The 24,587-nt window shown below is 38.7% G+C and overlaps 1 protein-coding gene and 1 pseudogene across 4 annotated transcripts in view; both read right to left on the bottom strand.

Moving 5' to 3' along the window:
- Nucleotides 1-335: 335 nt before the first annotated feature.
- NRCAM (neuronal cell adhesion molecule) overlaps nucleotides 336-24,587 on the bottom strand; it is a 126,721-nt gene continuing 102,469 nt past the window's right edge. For 3 of the 4 annotated variants that reach the window (XM_035127901.2, XM_035127903.2, XM_035127904.2), the window contains 3 exons: nucleotides 16,328-16,459; nucleotides 15,941-16,019; nucleotides 336-577 (listed from right to left, as the gene is read on the bottom strand). In XM_035127901.2, the coding sequence (XP_034983792.2) occupies nucleotides 340-577; nucleotides 15,941-16,019; nucleotides 16,328-16,459 (449 nt within the window). In that variant the 3' untranslated portion in view covers nucleotides 336-339. Of the gene's footprint in view, nucleotides 578-15,940; nucleotides 16,020-16,327; nucleotides 16,460-20,369; nucleotides 20,523-21,717; nucleotides 21,844-24,587 lie in introns of all 4 variants that reach the window. The other variant, XM_060279600.1, reaches the window with a different exon arrangement.
- LOC132592751 (uncharacterized) lies at nucleotides 10,345-14,672 on the bottom strand (annotated as a pseudogene).

The following is a 24,587-nucleotide window of genomic DNA, read 5'->3' as shown; positions in this document are numbered from 1 at the left end:
CATTTTCAGTGGCATAAACTGGCTTTGCCCGTGACGTATGCAGCGCTTTGCATGCATTATACTGTACTTTTCGTTATTCTCAGTTGATGTTGCTCTTTTTTTTAGTCTTGTAAAAAAGCAAGTATCTGTGCAAAATGTTTTGCATTCTGAGTCATACTAACATACCACTTACTGTTATATAGTTTAACAGTTTCACCTATATGTACTTATTACATAAACACTTTGCTGTGTAGAAGATTTGTTTCCTTCATGTCCATAAAGTGGGGAAGATGTACAAATGCTTGAAAATAATAATAATGGAAATGTAGTATGAATGGGGCAAGAGTTTTTTCCCCCCCATTATACAAATGAATTCATTGCGTTAACGGGTGAAGGAGCCTCAGAGCTTTCGTTCCCTTCTGCGGGTTCTTTCTCTTTTTTACCACTGTATTGTCCAATAAAGGAGCCATCCTCATTGAACTGACCATTAACTCCTTCTCCATAGTCAACTAAACTATCATCGCTGTCCTCTTTTTTCACAGTCCTGTCTGAAGGTGTTCTGCTTCCCTTTTTTAGAGGCTTGTGGTCATCGGCATCACTGAAAAAATAAAGGGTTTTTAAGAAAAGAAATAATTAACATATAACTTGGACAAGGTGTAAAAACAAAAACAAATCATGCATGCTGGTTTTTGAAAAGTATGCGTAGTCCCGCAGTGCTTTAGTAAACTCAATCACAGGGTGGAGACAAATTAATACGATGTATGAATACGTGGTGCAGTAATGGCTTAAACGCAGGATTTCTCCAGCGGTGGAAGTGTGTTTTCCGCACCGTGCAAGGCTTCGCAGTGACAAATTCAGGTCCCATTTTTGAAGCAATGTAGAAAAAGTTGCAAGCATTAGAAAGGACCCCTTGTTCTTCAGATATGAAGCTTATGGTGTGCTGTGGAATTAGTCTGTTAAAACTTTTTATTCTCAATTCCTGAATATGAATGAGGAATGAATTTGATTAAATGAAAAAAACAAACAAACCAAGATTCTCCCCATTATTAGAAAAATACAATAAACAAAGTGTTGTATTTGGAGCAGTTTGTTACATTACACACACCAGGCTTGAAATTGTTAACCTTACCTTTCAAGAGACCTACATATTCCATTAAAAGGGTGCAGAAGAAACAAATGAAAACAGCCTAAGAAGAAAAGCAAAGTCCATATCCTGATAGTGATCAGTGTTTTGTCAAATGAAAACCAGATCTTAATTCACAACATATTTAAATCAAACTTGCTATTTCAAGAGTGAATGAATATTTTGGAAAGAATTGTTAGCAGCTGGAAGAAATGGTTTACACTCGGTCTTAGCTTTTGCTTGAGACAGGTATAGGTAACTGTGTACAAAGGTGGTTTTGCTGCCTGGTGCATTTCTCTCTAAAAGGAAACCTTGACAAATATCATCTGCATATACTGAAGGGACATGCAGCATGCCCGAATTTCAGCAACTGAACAAATATGCATACATGGCTAGCAATCTCCACAGTTTGGGCCACAGTGCCAGGCGGTAAGCAATGGTCCATATCAGCATCTTCCTAGTCCACATGCAAAGAGGACTGTTTTGCTAGAAGTTGCAGACAATGTAGCTTATTAGCAGCATAAGAACAGAACTATACTTCATCAGACTTGTGTATAACCCATTTCCACACAGCAGGATCTCATATCGTTTCATGCCACGTGTATTTTCCATTTCAGTATCACACCATTAGCATGGGAAGTAACATCATTTGTGGTGTCCTTGTGATTATTTCTGTACATTAGGGGTGGCCAACTCCCAAGAGACTGTGATCTACTCACAGAGTTAAAAACTGACAGCGATCTATCCCCTTTTGGGGGGTTCAGGTCAAAGTTGTTGAACTTTTTTAGGAAGGAAAGCCCTGGGTTTTTTTTGTTCAGCTCAAAGTTGTTGAGCTTTAAGCCCCATTTCTTTGGGGTGAAAGGTGCAGGACACAACCGTGTAGAAATGGCTTCTGTTAATGTTATCAATCAGTCCTGAGATTAACCTGGGTGAGATGTTTGTTGATGCTCTACATCAGCATTGTCTCTGCTTAAAATCTTATCATACCTCCCTAGCCACTTTGCCCACTTCCATCACTGTCTACATGACTAACAGGAACTACCGTAGACTGTGCAATCTGCAGGTGTACCGTATCATGTATCCAGCTGATTGCTTGTGCTCATCTACAAGCACAGGGATTTTTTTTCATACAGACTTATATGTGGACCACATTTTAAAAAAGCACACTTTGTATAATTTGTTGTTTGAAGCCTTTGGGATTAATTTAAATGCGGGTTTGTGATTTTTGTGTGCAGAGCCACAGGTGTGCAGGGTATGAGGATTTCACTTTCATTTGAAGTACCCATCCTGCATTGCTCCTTTGGCACAGCCCAGCATATCCACCGACAGCAAGGTTAGTTCCCTACTACCTCCAATCTCATCATTGCTTTGTCCTGCCACTATAACCTGGTACTCCTTCTCTTGTAACCTCCAATATATTTTATGCCCATCTGTTATGCAAGGTTCAACTGTCTGGTTTAAGAATACAGTAAGCCCGCAGCTTATGCACATTTAACTTTTGTGCATACAGCTTTCACTTGGCAAAAAAAAATTTTTTTTTGAAAGGGGACAGGCATCTGGTGAAAAATCCTACCTGCCACTGAACCCAATATGTTTTGACTATATGCGATTTTTGCTTTGAAGCGATCCCTGAAACATTACCCCATGTAAGTTGCAGGCTTACTATATTGGAGAGGTATTGGGAATAGAACAACAGATGTGTTGTCTCCCTTTATCTCTCTCTTTTTACAACAAAATGTTTAGACTACTCCAAACTTGCAGTGTTTGTGAAATCCTTTCTATCAAGATACAGTGGAACCTCGGTTTATGAACACCTCGGTTTATGAATTTTCGGTTTATGAACGCCGCGGACCCATCTGGAACAGATTAATTCACTTTCCATTACTTTTAATGGGAAAGTTCGCTTCAGTTTATGAACGCTTCAGTTTATGAACAGACTTCCGGAACCAATTACACCCATGTTTCAGTTTATGAACGCTTCAGTTTAAGTACTTCGCAGACCCATCTGGAACGGATTAATCCACTTTCCATTACTTTCAATGGAAAAGTTCGCTTCAGTTTATGAACGGTTACTCCGCGGACCGTCTGGAACGGATTAATCCACTTTCCATTACTTTCAATGGGAAAGTTCGCTTCAGTTTATGAACGCTTCAGTTTATGAACAGACTTCCGGAACCAATTGTGTTCATAAACCGAGGTACCACTGTACATTATCTCATGGGTGAATTCTGCTGTTTCTTTTCTCTTAGGGGATATATCCTTGACCTTAAGATCTCAGACTCAGATAATCTCTCTCTTGCCTTCTACAAAGAGAAACGTCAGAGCTCCCTTCTGAATTTCCAGGTAGCAAAAGAATTATGCGTTCACTCAAGAGTTGTCAGATTCTAAATGTAGATCAAAACAATCCTTTGAATCTCACAATAAGCTGTTTGTGATGTATCTAGAAAGGAAATTTGGCAGGTTAGACTTTTGTCCCACAAAACATAATTGTGTAGTAGAGGGAAGATAGGTTATGTGAATCCATCTTAAGACATTCTATTTTACAGTGGACCATAAGATAATTTCCAACCAGTAACATACCAGGAACAAAACTGCATGCCTCTTCATATGACGCTTTCCCCAGTCTGACCACGGCACTACTTAACTGTCAAAGCACTGTACGTATCTTACACATTCAATAGGAGCATTAACTGAAAAGCAGTAAACCCATTTAATTGGAAGAGTCCCCCAAAACACTAATGGAGGCATGGGAAGAGAAAGCAGCATAACCCCAATTTGTTTACTCAGTTCAATAAGACTTACCCCCTATTAAGCATGTTGAGGATTGCAGATTGAATTTGGTGCAGAACATCACATTATTATTATTATTATTATTATTATGGCTGTAAACTATTTGTTACAGCAACTTGAAATAAATTGAGGAATATGAGTTTGTTTTGAATTTCTGAGCACACATCACAGCAAATTCAGGGAAAATGTTGATTCAGGGAAGCACTATGGAGATTTCTTATTCAAGCTATGTGTTGCAAGCTCAGATATGTGTCTTTCCCTTCCATTTCTCCATTTATAACAACAACACTCTAATATATGCATTAGGCAATACTGTATGGTAAGATATAAGCTCCCATCATTACAAAATCATGAAACCAGCTTTTCACTGCAATTATATGCATTTTTTTCAAAATGATAATAGCCACAGTGGTTATTTTTAACACACTGGAAATGTGTTGCAAACAAAGATTGCTGTGTCCCTTGAATATTGACTTGTGTTTCCCCTCTGGCTTGGTTCTGCATTCCCTAGACTGGAGTGAACATGGCAGCCTCTTTCACTTATTGGAGTCCGGTGGATTTCCAACTCTGTCTTCCATTACTTCCACATTTATTCTTCATTCCTAAAGGCTTGTTTCACAATATGCATTGGCTATCTTTTTAACAAAATGGATGCAATCTATAAATATTACCCAAAGGAAACAATTATATTTTTTGAAATTTAAATGAAATACCCTGTTAAATTAGAATATATCATTCTCCCACCAAGTTATAAAAAAGACAAGTTACCTCTCATTGTATTGCACAAATAGAGTGAAATTACAATAGTTACACAGACAAATTGAAAACCAGCCATACCTTTAAATCTGTTTAAAATTAACTATTTCCTTTAACTTATTCGACTTGTCAAAAATGCATATTGCACGGAACAAGAAGACGGCACGTATATTTAAATAAAAAGTACACAATATTGAGTCTGTAGAGGGGGAAGATGGTATTTAAGTGATGCAAATGTAAATCAAGATACTCCATAGAAAATATCTAGAGTTAGTCCAAATTAAGCACTTTGAAATCTCATTTCATTTTAATAGGAAGTTGAGTAATGGTCATCTGTATTGCCTTGCTAAGTAATGAGGAGAATATTAACTATTCCTCTGGATTTCTGATCTGGTAAGACAGGCTGGACAAAAAGATGACAGGTTAGTTATGATAATGTGTTGGATCCAAAGTTTTAATTCATTGAAAGAAAGAACCATGTGTGGAATGACACAACCTAGTGAATGTAGAATTGGTGGATTTTATGGTGATTTTTGCAAAATGTGAAAGGAATTTAAAACGAAAATTAAATTTAAATATATTAAACTAAGGTTGGGGGCCACTTTTAGCCAGAAGGCTGGATGAGAGTGGTCAACTCTTCACAGAGTGACCGCCTGTCAATTCCCTGAGCTCATTTGACATTAGGCACAGGAGAGGTAAAGCTCCGACTGTAAAGAAACCATCGGGAGTTCACTCCCAATTGTTTCTTTGCAGTGGCTTAGCCTTCGGTGCCGTTTGAATTTGGTGTCTTTCCCCCCAATGTGGCTTCCTCATTGGTGGTTTACCCTTCCTGACTCCCTGCAAGGTGGGCAGGAGTCAGTTAGAGTTAATTGCCAGTGCCTAAGCCAATACCGCTCACATTTGCTGTAATCAATAACGTTGTGGCCTAAATTTTGCCCATTAACCTTAAACCAAAATCTGTGTCTGTGTGAATTGGGAGCCTTGACATGCAAATGTTAACCTGATAGATTTCCCCAGAAGTAGAATTAACATGTTCACTATCATTTCTACCACTGTGATACAGGTCTGCATCAATGAAGCAAAATTCCTAAACAGAATCACTCCTGTGATGAAAAGTCATGTGTATAGACCTATATTGTGACAAACTCACACTTGTAATTTATTCTCAGTAATAATTTAAAAAAGGAACCCAAGTGAATACAACAAATTAAAATTAAAGGGTGATGTGCATAGGTAATCATACTGTGAGAATAGCTAGTAACTACCACCCAAAGTTTTGTATTATGCATTATATACAAACATGCACCTGTACACACATTAACCACGAAAGAGAAATGCTACCTGCAAAATAATCATATGCTTTCACAGATCCAAATATTTCTGAGCTGTCCTTTTTTCTTTTTAATACTGTGAATATGTCTTTTGACTTGTGTTTCAACGAAATTCACAATCACCCACCAAAGACAGATCTCGTTGGGTGGTATACCATGAATAAAGCAGAAAGGGTTTGAAATACACAATACCTTTCATTGCATTGTTGTATCCTATGCTTTGGAGCACAAAATATTTGGATTTAGCTGAAAAAAACTATACATACTCTTTTTAAAAAGGTGATCATAAGCAGTTTTCAAATTGTTTCAATCTTGTATATACGCCACAACAAAATGTTTCAAAAGTAATGTGTAGTGGCACTAACTTCAGAAAGCAGTTGTTTTATTTATTACTGTAGAATACAGGACTTTTTTATTTCAAAGAAATAAGTTCTTTTCATCAGTTTCTCTTTCATTCTTATTTCTTTTAGGTTTATTTTACAGTTATAATCTAAATAATGAAAAAATACTTACACAGCTGGTTGCATTGTTTCTGTGATTTTTCTATATGCTAGTAATGATGCAGAGTCTAATGTCTGTATAATTAAAAAACAAACAAAAACAAAACTGCAGATTTACACGAGTGTGTGTACCTGCACGGAAGTGGACACTGGCGTGAGTGCACAGTTACAGCATATGCAAAAATCATATTTGGAAACTGTGTTCTCTAGGTCTTTTGCACACTAAAAAAAGGAAGTGAAAACAATGTTCCCACAGGGATTGCAGCAAATATATAGCTCAGGAACCAAGGGAGCCCCCTTTTCAGTGAGTAAGGAACATGTTCAAAGCAGCACAACATGTGTTTGTGTGGTTTTTTTTGGGGGGGGGGTGTCAGATAAATAAATTCAAGATTACTAGATGCTGAGAAACAGGAATGGTGGCAGAGGTCCCAATTGAATAAGGCTGAGAAGTAAGTTCTATCAATCCAATTGAATGAAGAGAGAATAGTGGCCATCTTGAGAGCAGATACCAGGGAGTAAATAAGAGTTAATTACCCGCAGGCAAGCGATACGTTCCATAAACTGGATCCAATGGAATGAACTTTTATTACACCTGTCAAATATAATGTCCAGATGTAAAGAAGAACCGAAGATTATTCCTGTAACTATTGTGCAGAAGAGGAAATGTTGGCAGGTGAAGCTGCTTTCATACCTATATGCCAAAGCAACTCCTACTGAAATGCCTTATTCTGCATAACTAGTAGAAGGAGCAACCATCACATCTGTTTCTGGTCACCTGAGAAAAGTCAAATAGGCTGTGTGCACTGGACTGACTTCTTCTATGAACACTAGCTACTTTAAGCTGCAGAGCTAAGACAGGGTTCTCACGCATGCAGCTGTGGCAGGTCCACCCCCCCCCTGTGATGTCGTCAGGGAAACATGCAAAGCTTGGCACAATGTAGGAGAATCCCCTTCACACATAGTCACGAGCATCTGACATTCCATGACAAAGCAGGAACAAGTACTGCTAGGGCAGCTTCCCAATACTGCTGAATTAATTCAGCAGCCATCCAGATATTGCCAGACTCCAGCTCCCACCAGCCTCAGCCAGCATGGCTCATAACCAGAGATGATGGGAGTTGTAGTCCAGCAACAATTTCAGGGGCTACAGATTCTCCATTCCTGCCCATACTAAGTCACTTGAAAGTAAGTTCCAATGAATGTTGACCACAAAAGAAAGGCATTCTGTATATGGTTAGGAGTCTTGATGATCTTTTAAAACACTGCTTGAGTTGAAACTCTGCACACACTCAGAGGCACTCTATTCAAGGCACCTAAATGTACTTAAATACCTAAATGTATTTAGATGTCCTAATCTGTATCATTCACAAAAGAGCTGTGAAACACCTTTTGCCATGGCACAGACAGAAATAAGAGAATCACATTACCAAGATGAATATTTATTAGTCGCTTTACGCATAGAAATGACTCAAAGCGACTTACAAACACAAAAGAAATACTAAAACCAATTGCAATTGGCACAATCAATAAAAACCTAAAGAACAAGCTTGTCTATACAAATAAAAGCAGGTCCTGCCACACCAAAAGAAGCATGAAAAGTAAATCCATTTTGCTCACGTGGTTAAGTAAAGCATGTCTTCAAAATATTCTACAGATAGGAATCTAGTGGCTGAATTCTAGATTTTGCCTTTAACTCAAAAGGGTTTCCTTCCAGGAAGAACACAATACCACTTACTCAACCATCAAGTATGATACATTGTACAAAAGGATGTTCTGCTCTTTACTTCAAGATGGCATATTCTTTGCCCTTCAAATTTGTTAATGTACATAATTGTTCATGTATATTGAAGATGCACAGAAAGAAAGATGTCTCCCAGATATATCCTGGGAAGAGAACCAAAGTCCAGATTCTTACTGGAAAATTAATGTTCATTTGTTGCTAAGGAATATACTTCAGAAGCAAGACTGATTGTGTTGTCGTGGACTTTAAAGAGCTCCACTTTAAGGGTTGGGGCTTTTGGGCATTTTTACAGTAGCAGCATTTCTAATGATGTTTTAATATAATACCAAGAATGTTCTCTTTTCCTGCTTAGATAGCCTTAAAAAACCTATACAATATGTTTTTTAAAAAAATAAAAATTAAGTGACTTCCTTTGCAGATGAATACTTACATACTGAAATCTTTGAAATTCAGATCAACAACTGAAAAATATCATTCAAAACTTAAAACAGAATGTTTTTCCCCCTCCTCCAAGTATATCAGTAAGTAGCATGAATACTGGAACAATTGCAAAGAAAATATGGATTGTAGGATATATGAATTTTATTGTCAGATGAGGCATTGCAATAGCAAGTTCGATCCAATACTTGCTATTTACAAGTAGAAAGTCAGTTTTAATAAACTAATAAGTTGAGCAACGTTTAAATGAAGTTTTATATTACATAAGAACATAATTCTAAAAGTTGTATTATAGAAGGTGATATCAAATGTTTACACATCAGAGTAGAACAATTGAAATCAATGGAATTATTTCAGGGGGTCTGTTCTGAATATATCACCTGTTAATCATGTTGTGATGTATCTAATTGTGGCCCTTCCCTGATGGAAGGTTCCTTGATTTAACAAAGGCTTCTGTGAATTAAAGAAGGTATTTTTTCTGCCAATTTCTCCTTTCTCTTGCATCCCCATCCCTCAGCAGGACCTCCCATGCTGCTCCAAAGGGAAAAAAATTAAAAAGTCCCCAGACCCTCTAGAATAGACTTGGTAACAGGGGACAGGAGGCAGAAGATCAAAAACCAGTTCCCTTGCTGTTCTGTTTATGGAAGCCTCCAGTGGATCAAAGTGCTTTCCTTCAGTGGAAGAACAGCTCTCTGGCCAAATTAGAACCTCCCTCTATTTACCTATGCATAACCCTTTACTGTTATGAGTTTTATGAAACAAATAGCAAACTTGAAGGTGATGGATGAGATACATAACAAAGTGAGAATATGGCTGTAAAGGGCATAAGTAAACAGAAGCCAAATAATATTTTTGGGGAAAACAGAGCAAAAGAAATGCATCAAAAAGTTTTACAAATTCTTAGTAAAATTTGTCACATCTTTCCAACGACATTGCATTCGTTACCTGTTAACAATCTTTTCACTTCAGGGGCAGGCAGATGCAATAACGAGTCAAAAATCAGAAGGCTGGTTTGTCTGTGCATGGACCCATTGTGCAGATCAACATGCAAAATAACTCAAAATGTGATTAGCACTATATTCAGCTAAAAAATCAGCGGAACAAGAAAGAATACAGTAACACACATTACAGTGGAAGGGGAAGGAACTTTGTAGGCTATATTGAGTTGACTGGCAGCTTTTCATGATGGCTCTGAGAGCACAAATGTCTTTCACTTCAGGGGGGAAATAGTGAGATACCCACAATTATTCAGTATGCACTACTTTTTCCTAAATGCCTTGAAGAGAAAATGATTAAACTGCTCTGATCCAATCCTGATTCTTAATATACAGAATTCGGGTATGTTGGTATCTTTCCAGTATCTACAAGATGCCTAAATCACTGGGACCAGAAGAGAAAGGAAATAAAGGACCAATTTTTTCACATCCCAGAAGTATAAATTTTATGCTATAAAACAATTTAAAAGGCCTTCAGAATAATCACAAATTTACCTTATCTCACTAGGGATTTTTTTTGACAAATTGGCTTCAGTAGGCCTACATTATTTCAGTTACAATCAAATCACTTCCTATGAAATAAATCTCTGCATTGCTTAGCTTTTAGTAATATCTAGAAAATGAAGTGTATTGCAAATTTTAATTTTAACTACAAGTAGCAGTAGGTCAACTTTTTTTAAAAAAAAATAATAGACAAAATGTTTTAAAATGGCGTTTTTACAAATGATTTCCCCATTGTTAAAACAAGTAATTTTAAAGGATACCATTCAAGTTTTTCAAAGTTAAGGAAAAATACCCCTTCCTGGATACTGAGCACATACTAGGTTTTTGACTGTAAAGCTCAGGGTATCCTGGGGTATGTCATGCATAAAATTTGCATAATTTTAAAAATAAAGAAAGTTGTTTTGAGGTTCTACAACGAAACAAGGCCACTCATAACTATTTGGCTCTTGAGAATGAAACTCCTAAAGAGTGCTGGTCAAACTCTGAGATTACATATTACTTGAGTGGCAGGAGAAGGAGCCATGTTGCACTGGTAATGTTTGAAATGCTAATATAAGGATATGTTCAGGATTGCAGTGTTGGTTTTCCTGTAAAGGTAGGATATATTGAGTTGGCTGGCAGGTGTTATTGGTTTAATTTTTTAGTAGTGTGCCACTTTGTGAAGATACCAATATGAAATGCATTTTCAAATCAGTCTAAAGAAGCAAGCACATGTTAAAAATATTCTGTGGCAATGATGGAAGTCTGTCTGTATATGAAGCACTCTTAGATGCCGTGTATTCCGGCATATAAGACGACTGGGCGTATAAGACGACCCCCAACTTTTCCAGTTAAAATATAGAGTTTGGGATATACTCACTGTATTAATAAGACGACCCGGCGTATAAGACGATTCCCGACTTTTGAGAAGATTTTCCTGGGTTAAAAAGTAGTCTTATACACAGGAATATACAGTAATAAAATGGCCCAAGGGAAAACAAGTCCCTCTGAATCAGTTTTACAATGCTGTTGTATTATAGGAACATAGGCACTGCAGCCACTCCCACTGAGATGAAATAACTGGATTATCTGGACTAACAATATATGACCTGGGAACTTTTGTTTTATTAAATGATATAGGAATGGTTGGTTAATTTCAGCCAGAACTGCTGGAGCTAAGAAGTGCCGGGGCTACTATTTTGAACACAATTTTTAAAATAAGGGGCAGGGGACCCCTTTGTGAATTTTATGAAGCCAGAAGTCAAACTCTACAGAGAGACTTTAAATATTGTGTTGGCTGAGCAAAACAGAAAGTACTAATTAGATGTTTATGATATTGATGATTATGGTAAACATCCATCTTGTATACCTCAGTCTAGATCACTAACACGTACGTGTGTGTGTGTGTGTGTGTGTGTGTGTGAGTGAGAGAGAGAGAGACTCCTATATCCCCTTGCAAATCGGTGTGTGTGTGTGTGTGTGTGTGTGTGTGTGTGTATCCAATATGGATAACAAATGACACAGTTGGTTAAATAATCTACTTATTCCCCTAGTGAAAAGAAGGCAATCGACCAGAGACAGCAAGAGGGATACAGAGAGTTTAAAACTGATACTGCATTTAAAATTGATCAAGACAAGAAACCATGTGAAATAGCTTCTCATTCCCCTTGCGACATCTTTTTATTGACTGAAACTATTTTGCTTCCTGGAAGCCATTTATGTCAGAAGTCTCCTCTTGGCACATCTGTGACTTCTTTGAATGTTATACCCTTTCATATTCATGAGATGTAAGGACTGCAAACCTTTCCCTCTTTTTAACCTGGTGGGAAACTAATAGGCTGTGTGACACCTGTGAGGATAATAAAGAAAGGAAGTAGAACAGTGTATTTTCCTTTTCAGCTGTTGGGGGGATTTCTTCTGTTGGGCATAATCTTTGAAAACCTGTCCCAAGCAGTCTCCAAATAAAGTTCCACCACAGTATGGTAGGGATAACAGCTGGTATTCATACCTGCCAAGTTTTCCCTTTTCTCGCGAGGAAGCCTATTCAGCATAAGGGAAAATCCCTTTAAAAAAGGGATAACTTGGCAGCTATGCTGGTATTTCATGCCTAGGTCCAAGGGCCAATGACGCAACCAGCTAGCCCTCCATGCTACTGTGAGACATGCTATGTTTTTAACTGTGAGTTCGAGAGAATCCTGGGCAGCATCATGAATGAAATCAGCTGCAATTCTACACAGAATACGTGTTCTCCACTTGCTTGAAGTTGACTTCAGTGTGCCTCCCCTTATTGTGCTCCTTTTCCAGCCAGGCTAATAAAGCCCTAGACGCATAGGCAGAATAAAGGGATACTCTAAGATAGGCTGAAACTAAGCTGAATGATCTGTTGATCATAGCCTCAATCTTTTTATCAACTGGATCTTTAGGGACATAGCCTGCAACACCAGAGAACCATGTCTTAGCATTTCCACTAGCTGCTGCAATATCTATCTTGGGTATGGTCCTCCAAAAAGCAGCTTTGTCCACTGGAAGAGAATACAGTTCATATAGAATTGCTGGAGCCACATCATTTTACATTGGGATTATTCCAGATTTTATGGATTAGCTTTTGAACAGCTGAATGAACCGGAACAGATTTATCTATCATGCTACTTTCTGCAGACTGTTCAGTTTTGTGGTGTTTTAACTGTAGTTCTTTCTGAATATGCTTGAATAAGTAGTTCCAAGTTTCCATTTTGAACCTACGTAGGGGCTCACTATCCTTTTCTACTTCCAGTAAGGAAGCAAATGATATTTCTTCATTCTCAGGAGGCAACTCGTCCTCCAAGTCACTGTGAAATTTAGGCTTTTTCGTAGAAGCTGGATTTCCCCCCCACACTGTCCACAGCTTCAGGTAGCGATAACTGGCAGTGCTCTCTAGTTGCTTCATAGTAATCACTGTGTGTAATGCCTCGGGGTCCATTGTTGAAGAAGGTCCAGCCTCCATGGCAGAAGCTACAGCATTTTTGGCCACAGCATGGGTATCCTTCAAAATGGCAGTAGTTTTGGGTAATTCAACAGACCTCATTAGTGAACTATTGGCAGAGTTGGAACAACTACAAGCAATATTAGGAGCACCAGAAGGTCTTACCTTCTTGACTTGGCCCCTGTGGTTGTCTTCTGAATCTGAGTTGGAGCCTATTGTGTGGTTGAACCACTGTTGTGAAGAGGCCGGGCCCTTGGTGGACCTTTGCTGATATGGGGGACGCTGTCCTACCTGAGAATCTGACCCTTCATCCAGTTCTGTTATTTGCTGCCGCAGAGTGCAGTATCTAGAAACACCCTCAGGCTGCCATTCCGTTGGTTTATTTTCCCTCCGACAGAGTGAAGGGGACATGGAATTTACTTTTAAATGTGTTGGAGAGCTCCTGACTCTCCTGTGAGAGATCTCTGATCTGGTGATGAAGGATTGCAGTCCTGAACTTCTGGATAGGTTGGCTCTCTGAGACCACACAGACACTGCTTTGGTAAAGGCAGGGTCTGCTTGGGGAAAACGGGTGACATCGCTACATTCTCTCTTTCTTCCTTTGTCCATTTTCTTTACTGTCCATGGAGACATGGACCTGAAGTCCAAGACCCAAAAGTTCAAAATACTCGAATTCTTGGGGGGGGGGGGAATAATAAAAAAAGGTTTCCCTCAAAGACACACTGAATCATATTTTAGAACTGCCTGAGGCAGCATGAACCAGGAAAGTGATTAATGTTAGCCATGGTGGGCTGCACAAAAGTTACAAACACATATTCCGTGATTTGAATATTTGCTTGCATCTGCTCTGTCTCTAAAGAGAAAAGGGGTGAAATCCTATTACCTGTGAATGCCGCAGGAACTTGTGTCTAAAAGGAGATTTTTTAGCAAAATGAATTAGATGAGCGACTTCTTAAAAAATATATAAAATCTGGTAGTAAAGGTTCATGCAATCATTTACTTAACTATACAACTAACTGACAATGGGATAGATGATTTCACACATTAACATGCTAGTTGCTTCAAGACATAGACTGAAATCCTGGCTTAGGTCCCACATGATAATAGATTTGATGATCACATCTAGAACTGAGTTGCCCAATGAAAACTCACCAGAGAATTGGCATAATTCTGAATGACTGTGAGGTAGTACGGGAACAGAAAGCTATCATAGGTACAAGTTAGCATTTGAATAATTTCCCTTTGTGAACAATTCTGACACTACTTAATTGCTTTAGGCCTATATTATTAGCCCAAATCTTTTATAATTATTGTTACCCAGCAACAATGAAATACAAAACCTAATCACCTCTAAAAGTTTCTGCATCGTAAGTGCCATAGAACAACACAGGACCTATTCTTTGGCATTCAGAATCATACAATAACAATTAAATGAAAGACTAATTTCCTATAGATAAAAAGTTACAAAAATAGACTGAACTCGTTAAAAATGACAATTAGAGCACTACAGTACGTGACATATGAGAAACAAAGAAAGTATTTAAAATGATACATAAACATATCTTAAAATATGATAGAACACACAAACAAAACACAAAAGGCTAACCTTTTAAATAAATCATACTTTCTTGTTTAAACCAACACACTGGATTAAAATGATAAAGCTTTCTTTGAATTGTATTGTATATTGTTATTACTAGTTTGAATAGCATGCCTTTGTGAGGCAAGAAATACAGCTAATTTATTATTCTTATTAGATAACAATGAACTGGCTTTGAACTTAACGAAGTTCAGTTAATTTGAAACTACCACCTACTTTTTATCCATTCAAGTTGATGATTGTTACCCTTCATATACCACTTAGCTATTTTTTCCCCTACTGTTGAACAAGATGCCTGGAATTCATCTATGTTTGATTATTACACTACCAAGGCCAAAAACGAAATCTGAGTACCACTAAAGTACTGAAAAAAGTACGGTATATTTTTTACTACTAAGCCTGGATTTAATACAGGACATTCATATATTTTGCTTTATTCCTGCTTTGAAAGGAATAAGGCAGAAAGATTAAATAATAAGTAAAAATAAAAATCACACATGCACAAAACTGCCCCAAAATCACAGTGAACGCTGGAAGCAAATATATGAGACATATGAATGAAGTAAAACCCTGGATCCAAATTTGTTTTAAGTATTCGGTTAGCAATACTGCAATTTGGATCTGTATTTTACATTTCTGGTTGATCATAATGTATGATCTTAAGATTTTCCACATAGGTTGCAATCCTTGCACTCTTACCTGGGGGTAAGCCCCAATGAATACAATGGTACTTACTTCTGAGTAAACATGCATAGGATTGCTCCGGTAGATTGTAATCCACAGAGGCTGTGTGGGAACAAGGCTACCAGAAGACGATGAGACACTGGGGGAACTCCACAACTTCTGTTCCTCTAGAAACATTCCTACAGCAGTGGAGATGCTGCCATGCCTTGCCATGCCTTATGTTATGCTTTGCCACAATTACTGCACCCGCAGAATTTCAAATTTCCCTTACAGTCAAGTGGATCATTAACTATCAGATATGTTGATATCTATGCCTGTGAATTGCATTGCAATTGTAATGGCAATGGGCCTATGGGCCTACATCAATATATTTGTGGGTGACACCACATGATATTCTTAATGTTGGTGAGACATCATTTTTGAGGGTGCTGAGCTGATGAAGCTACTAACACCTCCAGTATTAAATACTTCTGAACGGTGTGGAGCAAGTGTTAAAAATAAGTAGTTCTCTTCCAAATCAAGTAGACATGACCAGTATGAATTAACATAATTGCTTACCTGTATTCGCCAAGTGTTCCATCGTCTTCTTTCATAGGCTGTATTTCTGGGTCACCATGAGCATCCTCTTTTTCTTTCACTAAAACATACAAATGAAGGATAACAATTAGCAAGGACTGGAAGTGTGATGCATGCCAACCGCTTTCTGAAGGACCCTGTGTGCTGCAGCAGCTCTTTGCCAGTCACCTAACCCTTGCAATCTCCATCTCCTTCTGCAGTTATAAAAAAGGGAAGGGCTGCCTTGGTGTTATGCTGGAATCACCCTGGAATCCAGGAGTGCATTGCTGTTATTAAGGATAAACTGGGCTGCAACTATATCCATGGAACATAAATATATTAAATGTAAATAGAATTAAATATTTGAACTCACAGTGCGACATATCGTACCTGGATATTTTCCACCTTTATTTCTCCGTATGAAACAAACTATTAGCAAAATCAGGATGAGAAGAGCAACTGCGCACATAAGACCAATGAACCATCCTTGAGTAGCAATGTCAACCTGCCGGCTTGCCTTTGCTAGAAAATGGAAAAAAGATTAATTATTCTTCCCAAATATCCATTACATTAGAGTAATTTCACTCACAACCATTCTGTAAAAAACATTCTATGTATTAATTTTGCACCAGAAGAATGACACTGAATGTGGTATCTAAGAACATTTGACCTCAGAATGGATTTGCAGCATGGTTAATTAATGATGCTCAACGTTATACGTTTGATTTATTTAGCATGCTTCACATGTCATGGATCTGTAATATTTGCATCTTTGCTACTTATTTTGCTAACTGATACCTATATATGGAGGTGGCTATGGCTAATATTTTTATAATGCAAAATTTGAAGGAAAGTCATTGAGTCCATAGCTTTGTGCAGAAAGGATGCATAATTTTACCAGCAAGATTGTAGCACATTCCTAAAGCAGATCTTAAAGTCAATGATGACAGTCAAATTAGTTCAGTCAAGCAGGTTCCTACACTTGCTCATCAGTATATGAAATTTATTGATCTGTGGAATTAAGCAGCATGACCCACTTGAAGGCATTACTTATGCACAGTAGATCCACCTTTCTGTGAAAGGAAGTGCAACAAGATTTCTGTGTAGATATTTACAAGTTTCGCGGTTGTACTCCACAGGATTACTGCACCGTGGTTTTGAAAATGTGTTCTTTATAAAAATAAGAGGTGATTACGGTAAGGTCTGGGGTTCTTTTATAAAGGATCTGAAAAATAACCTTAAGCACCAACATAACTAGTGATTAAAATACATAAAACTTTGAATTTCAAATGAATATATTAACATTTTATTATTTTTAAAAGTCCATTTTCTTAATAGATTAGAGAAATTTTCCAAACATGCAGTTATGAGGAATTAAGTTTAGGGTCAAACATTAAAGGAAGTCATGCACATTTAACATTCAAATGTATTCTGAAATTTCATGCCTACGAAACGAAACATTCCATGCATAATGGACCAAATATGTAACAAGAAAAGACAGCAACTTACTTCTGCAGCTTCTGATATTCCTTGCATACCAGGATACTGTTTATCCTGCTAAGGAGTACACATTTCTAAAACCCAGTTGACGGAATCTAACTGGTACCCTTGTGCTTTTGATCCAGCAATGCCTCTGTTAATGGATGAGCTAGAGAGGAAATAGTAGCTGTTTCCTCCTTTCCTCTGCTCCTCTCACCCTGCTCTGGAGCCCATTTTTAGAGGTACTGGAGGCTACAGGGATAAAATAACCACTATCACTTTTCTTCCATTAGCAGATACATCACACTGGATCAAAAACACTTCTGTGAGCACAAGGATATCAACTGGATTCCTCCCAGGTTTTGTTTTGTTTGTTTGTTTTACATAAACTTTTGTAGTTGTGTTGCACAAATTATTTTCTTTAAGCACACGGCTAATTTTCCCTGGTGAATACAGAAGCTGCAAGTACATAGGAACGGGCCGCACTGTGCTTACTTAATATGAAATAATGTCTTATCATGATGAACAAGAACTCTTTCAGAGACCACAAACATGTTATGTAGATTTGAGTCTAATCTGGGCTTTCAGACCACCACCACCCACCTTGCCCCATTTTACTTCCTCATGTTTATTGTCACTAAGCAAGAGGAATGAAAATTCACTGCTACATTATGGCAATGTAATTATCTTCCCATGCTTCTCTTCAGTTTGGCTTTCTCTGCATTTCCTGTAAATAAAATTCAGGAAAATGCAGAAGAATTGTACCAAGCTAATCCATGAGCATGGAGAAAAGTTGTCTCCACCATCTTCCTGCTACTTCTTTGCCCATATTTAACTGTCCCCGGCACTCTCCAAAACACATTTCCCCTTTTCCCTTCCCTTGGTGATGAAAGGAACTGGCAAGGCAGCTCCACACCTTCTCTCTGCTACTAATAGCATGAAAAGGTCCAAGGGACTATAGGAGATGTTCTTCTAAATAAGGACTTCCCCTTGCATGTTCACTAGCATTCAGGGCTCTCTATAGATTGCATGTCACGTGGTATGGGCTGTCTACATTGCATCAGAGCACCCTACACCTCTTCAGGAAGGTTCTGACATTTAGTGTTCTTTAGGACCATGAATTCTGGTAAAGCCACCTACTTGACCACCAAGGTCCTTTCCAATTATATGATTCAATGGTTTGCTATTTTTGTGTTTATCTGGTAGATAAGCTATTTTGTGGAAATCTGCCGTCTAGTTTTAGCTTTGCAGGTGTGAAATCCCCACCCCCACCCCAATGCTTTCAAAAGTCATAACCAGTTGGTTTCTGCAGTAAAAGTCACAAAAAAGTCTCATCCTATCCCCAGAGTTTCACCTAACTTCTACGTAAAAAAAAGCTGTGAACGCTGCTGTTTAAATTTCATCAGCTTTGCTATAAACAAAGAAGGGAGATGATAAAAGGTATCGTAGGGAATTGAATTAAGACCAGATCATATGATTTTACTATGACTATACTAAATACACTGACATAATAGCTTAAGATTTTCCCATAATGCCACAAATTTTTCTAACAGCCATACATTGCAAATATATAATGTAGAAGAACATTAAAGCCCCTTAACCAGACAGTACTGATTGCCTAAGGCAGTGGAGAAGAATGAAATGTGTGTCTAGAATTTAAGCTTATTGTCAGCTTGAGCTTGCAGAATAGGCAGTGCTGACCATACGTTATGAGTACAGGTGACTCCCTACTTACGAGGGGGTTACATTCCAGCACCCCATGTATATAAGTGAAAATTGGGAGCACCCTCTAAACACATTTAAATGCTCTTTCTGCCACTCTCTCTCCAATCCAGATCAAAAGTACTGTACCAAAAATATCCACAAGTGGAATTGAAGCTCTGGGGCATCAGAAATCAGGTTCTGAGGTCTCGCAAGGCCTCGAACAGCATCTCCAAGGTCTTGCAAGGACTCAGACTTTCAGTGCTTTCCAAGGCACTGTAAGATGTGTAGGGGCCCCTGCAATGTGGATGCTGAGCACCTCCAATATTTTTTGTGGGTGCTCGGGCCCCCAGGTCCCGCTAGAGTTGACACTCCTGGCAGTCACACGCGAGTTGATCATGCAGAAGTGGGGATTCGTCTATACTGGCATTTTCCCATACCAGAGTACCTTTGCATGTAGAAGAGTACTTTGCATTCCTCCCATATATAATCAGAGTACATGATTTTAACTTTTTAAACTGGCCCTTTTTTATCAGGTTCTTTGGTATCTTCCTAATTGTTCCACATCATAAAGTTAACATTTGTTCTTAGCATTGCTTTTGAAATATTGCAGTGTATATGCAATTTATGAAACACCTGTACTGACAGCACACCCCCTAAACACTTCCATAAAGAACATATGATAATCACCACCCAACATGACATCAATATTGGTAACAAAACCTATATTTTCCTCTTTAAATTATTGCTGTTTTATAAATATAAATAGAAAGAAGCTCTTTATCTCCATTCTTACATTTGATTCAGTACAAAACATGCCAAATACTATACTTATACTGGTTTTAATACATTTGGTCTAACAGAACAACAAAGTTAATACAGTTTTATTGATCCGTAAGCTAGAAGGAAGCAGTTTGGTAATCTGAGTCCGATATCCTTAGACTTAGTTATTCTCTAACACAAATGTACAATCCAGAAACAAAGCATTAAAAAGGGCCCCTCAAAAGGAGCCGTGAAAAATGTTTATTTCCTTACAACAAACGGCAAAGTGATAAAGACAACCAACAAATTCATGGAGCATACCAAAGACATGCTGGTGTGAGTATGAGACACACATTTTAGCTCTCCCTTGGGTAGAGTAGAAAAGGATAATTTTATATATAAATATACAAACATAACACTACTTCAGAATCCCAGCACTTAACACATCACAATTCTGAATGCAGAGCAGAATTGGTATGGTGTGCCTCACCTGGACCTGTCTCAAACACAGCATCTGAACTCCTAAAACCAGAAAGCCCCTCAGCACCAACCCGGACTTTATATGATGTTCCTGGTGTTAATCCTTTTAACATAAAGAAGTTCCGGGAACCATTAACATTTTCTTTTTTCAAATCTTCTTTGCCTACAAAATTTTTAGGAACACAACAATTGGAGTATTTAAATTCACTGTCTTGAATTCATGCTTATACTTCTTACTGCCATTTGGTAAATGTTTTGCTGTTATTTATTAACATACAATATCTAGGTAAACTGTAGGCTAAATGACAAAGCGTATCATGGCACCTTAAAGCCTAATATTTTTTTATGGTACGTGCTTTAATGAACTAGTACAGCCTTAGTCAATATGGTACCCTCCAGAGGTTGTAAAATTACAATCCTCCTTGAATTTTGGTCATGCTGGCTGGGGCTGATAGGGCTTGTAGTCGAACAACTTCTGGAGGACACTGTGTTGGTGTGCATGTACAAAGAGTAAGCAGTGAGACTGGAAGGGGACGAGTTGCAAAAAAAAGAAGAAGATTACAATAATTATATCCGACTTTAAATGGATGTAAAATAATTACAGGCTCTATTCACAAAGCAACATTAATAATTATGAATAGTATAGTCACAAATGATTTTATGTGCATTTAGTTTAAAGCATATTGGTTAAAGACATTTTGCTTCGTGACCTTTCAGGTTAAGTATCTCTGAAGCTGCATTGCATTAACGAGGTTTTAATAGTAGAATTCCAAGCACAACCAATATGTATGTGCTTAATAAGACTGAAGGTACTCCATAATGGGCAGCCTCATCAACTCTCACCAGAGTGAGGTTGGAAAAGAGGGGTAATTGCAGATGCAGAAGCAGCACGTCCTCACATATATATCCTGTTTGGTGGGGAACTATCAATACACACAGTTTCTGCATGACCTGTTCCCTCTGAGGCTGTGTGTGCTTTTCAAAACAATACTAAAAATTCTGCTGAATTGCTGTTTGGGGGTGCAGGAAAGGGTTTGATTCAGTCACCACCTACTAAACAGCTGATCAACAGGAATTTAATAGCTATGATACAAAACTCCATGCATGTCCATTCAGTTCGGGGCATTTTATTAAGTGTTGTTGGATCTAATTCCTAAAACAATACAATAAAATAACATTAATTCAAATGTGTGTGTGTACACACTTCTATGCACTTCATATTAAATAGTTTGCTGCGTTTTTTAAAAGCAAAACTAGTTTTTTTAAAAAATAAGTCGATATCGGGCCATTTTCTTATTATTAAAATATTTTGAAATATATTACAGCATTTGGAAGAATTCAATGAAATGTCTTCTTACTGCCTGCCACACCATATTCAACATAAATGTTCTCATGAACTGGACCCTCATACTCCCAACTGATATTGGCATAGGTCTCAGCAGCAGCTGCCGTAACATTTTTGATCCCTGGATACACTGGCGGCACTAAATACACAAGAAAAACAGAGCAAAATATGAAAGGCTGCATGCATCTCGTACAATCCAGCTTTAACTTCTTCCCTAACCTGAATCTTAAGAAATAGAATATTGATTTGTTTCCGTTTTTGGAAAAAATGAAAAATGTGGACTTACCATGGATTCCCATTAGCAGCAATTATTAGGTGGACCACTCTTCCGTTCGGTGAAAGCCCCTCCCCTTGGTTACCAGGCATGGTCCTCTTTAAAATGGAACCAAGGGGAGGAGCTTCCCCATAGCCCCCGGGCTGTGACAAGAGTTTGGATAAGCTTCTACCATGAACTTTAAGCTGACAGGAGGTCTACTAATAGTATTAGTAGATCTAATACAAGAAGCATGAAAACACTGGAGCCAATGTACTGCTATGATTAACAAAGAAAAAGAACTTCCTACTAGAGTCAAACTATCTAAACCCACTACAAATATGGGCTTCCAAGAATATAACTGTAGCTTTTCTCTATATCTATCTATTTACAAACTACCCCACCTTTGAACCACTGAGAATGGGAATAGACAATGTCAATATTTCCATCTCTGCAGTGGAGTTGCGGTGGGGTAGCCTTCAGTTCACATGTACGAGGTTTTCTTGTATTCCAACAAGCAGGGAGATTCAATTGTTTTATCCCAAAGCCTTCTTCTTCTATGAAACACGGCATTAGGATAATGCATTGTTAAAGTATGATCATTTGATAATGTCTAGCAAAGGACCCGGGTGGCGCTGTGGTTAAACCACTGAGCCTAGGGCTTGCTGATCAGAAGGTCAGTGGTTCGAATCCCTGTGACGGGGTGAGCTCCCGTTGCTTGGTCCCAGCTCCTGCCAACCTAGCAGTTCGAAAGCATGTAAAAATGCAAGTAGATAAATAGGAACCGCTACAGCGGGAAGGTAAACGGCATTTCCATGTGCTGCTCTGGTTTGCCAGAAGCAGCTTTGTCATGCTGGCCACATGACCTGGAAGCTATATGCCGGCTCCCTCGGCCAATAATGCGAGATGAGCGCACAACCCCAGAGTCGGTCACGACTGGACCTAATGGTCAGGGGTCCCTTTACCTTTACCTTTAGCAAAGGTGTGCAGGAATCTTGAGGGTGCAGCTTTGCGCATGGATGGGGAGCTTCTGTAGGCTGCGGAAATAGCAGTATTGCATTTATAGTGAGCTGGCATCTTACCCTTATAGACTGTAAATATCATCTTCTAACCAACAGGCCATTGTGAGGATGGACACATCTGTCCCCACTGAAGATTACTGCACAGGGTTGGACTTCCAACTCCCTCCCAACTCTACAATTCTATGATCGAATCTCTGTTCAGAAACAGTACATGAATGACCATGAAAGGATAGGAACATAGGAAACTGTCTTAGACTGACTTGGACCACTGGGTTCATCTAGCTCAGTACTGACTGGCAGCGGTTCTCCAGGATTTCAGGTGGACGTCCTTCCCAACCCTACCTTGAAATGCTGGAGATTGAACTGGGGGGGTTCACATGCTCTATCACTGAGCTATTGCTCTTCCATGAAATCTGACCTTCCAGTGAAAAGTGGAATGAAATACACTAGTTCTCCCAGCTTCCATTGTTTGGCAGAAACCCTCATGTGTAGGTCATCCTAATACACCAGGGAGGGTTGCAGTGAAGCCCAAACAGGAAAAGGTGGAAAATTAGAGCCATGAGAGTTATTCTTATCCCCATTTTCTTCTCCCCATTTTGCTGAGTGGCTATTGCTGCCTCTGTGTCCTTGTGTTGTTTTTTAAACAACTTTTCAATGGTGGGAGAAGCAGCAGTGGAGCTTCATGCTCCGGCACCGGGGGTGGAGAGTAGGCAGGGGCGGGGCTGGCGTGCGTTCTGGGGGCATGGTGCACTGCCCGCGGGGACGGAGCACCCAGCGCGGGCAGGGGGCAGCCACGATGGCACCTTCGGGATCGTGCTGCCCGGGACGGAGTGTCCCTATTGCCCCCCTCTCCCTACGCCCCTGGGGACAAGGAGGACTCAATACCTCTCAAAGCCACCTGAAAGGCTGGCACAATTAGAAAGACAGCAAATGTCTTGCACCTATTTGGACATAATGTATTTTACCAAAGTTATAAAAACTTGGAGTGCTTTGGTGGCCCTGAGTTTGGGAAACTGTAAAGTAAGCAGTCTTGATATTTCCCCAAACTATAAGAAACAATCTCCATAGGTAGAAGTGGACAACAGGTTCACGTATCATTTTTTCCTTCCCAAATTTGCTTTTTTTTGTCCTTCTACATATAATCTAAATTTCCAACTAGAAGAATTAGGGAGGGGACGGAGGAATCTATTTTCAAATTCAAATTTGTTACGAAAGTCTGTGATGCTCTGAACAACTGTCTTGCCTGAAGAGAAGCTGAAGAGAAGCCCTTCCTCATGGTGTCTTACTATTATTATTATTATTATTATTATTATTGAGGATCCTGCCTGGTAACCCAGTGGAAAGGATTCCCCGAGTTCTGTTCCACTCTGGCACCATTGGAGAATTAGTGGCTACAGGATTAGTAGACATTGCATATGACATGGTAGTAAGCATGCTATGCTAGTCTATTATGAAGTAAAACTACTGTAACTATATAACAGTTTAATTCTATGCAACTCATTTAAGAGTATGCCCCATTGAATTCAGTGTGACATTTCCAGATACTGTAAGTAGGCATGTTTATGAATTCTACTTCTCAGTTAAAGCCACATCTAAAAGGCTAGCAAA

Source organism: Zootoca vivipara, chromosome 10 (genome assembly GCF_963506605.1).
Source record: "Zootoca vivipara chromosome 10, rZooViv1.1, whole genome shotgun sequence".
In the NCBI taxonomy this organism is placed as follows: Eukaryota; Metazoa; Chordata; class Lepidosauria; order Squamata; family Lacertidae; genus Zootoca; species Zootoca vivipara.
The sequence above is the reverse complement of the archived record's forward strand: the minus strand, read 5'-3'. Positions and strand labels throughout refer to the sequence as shown.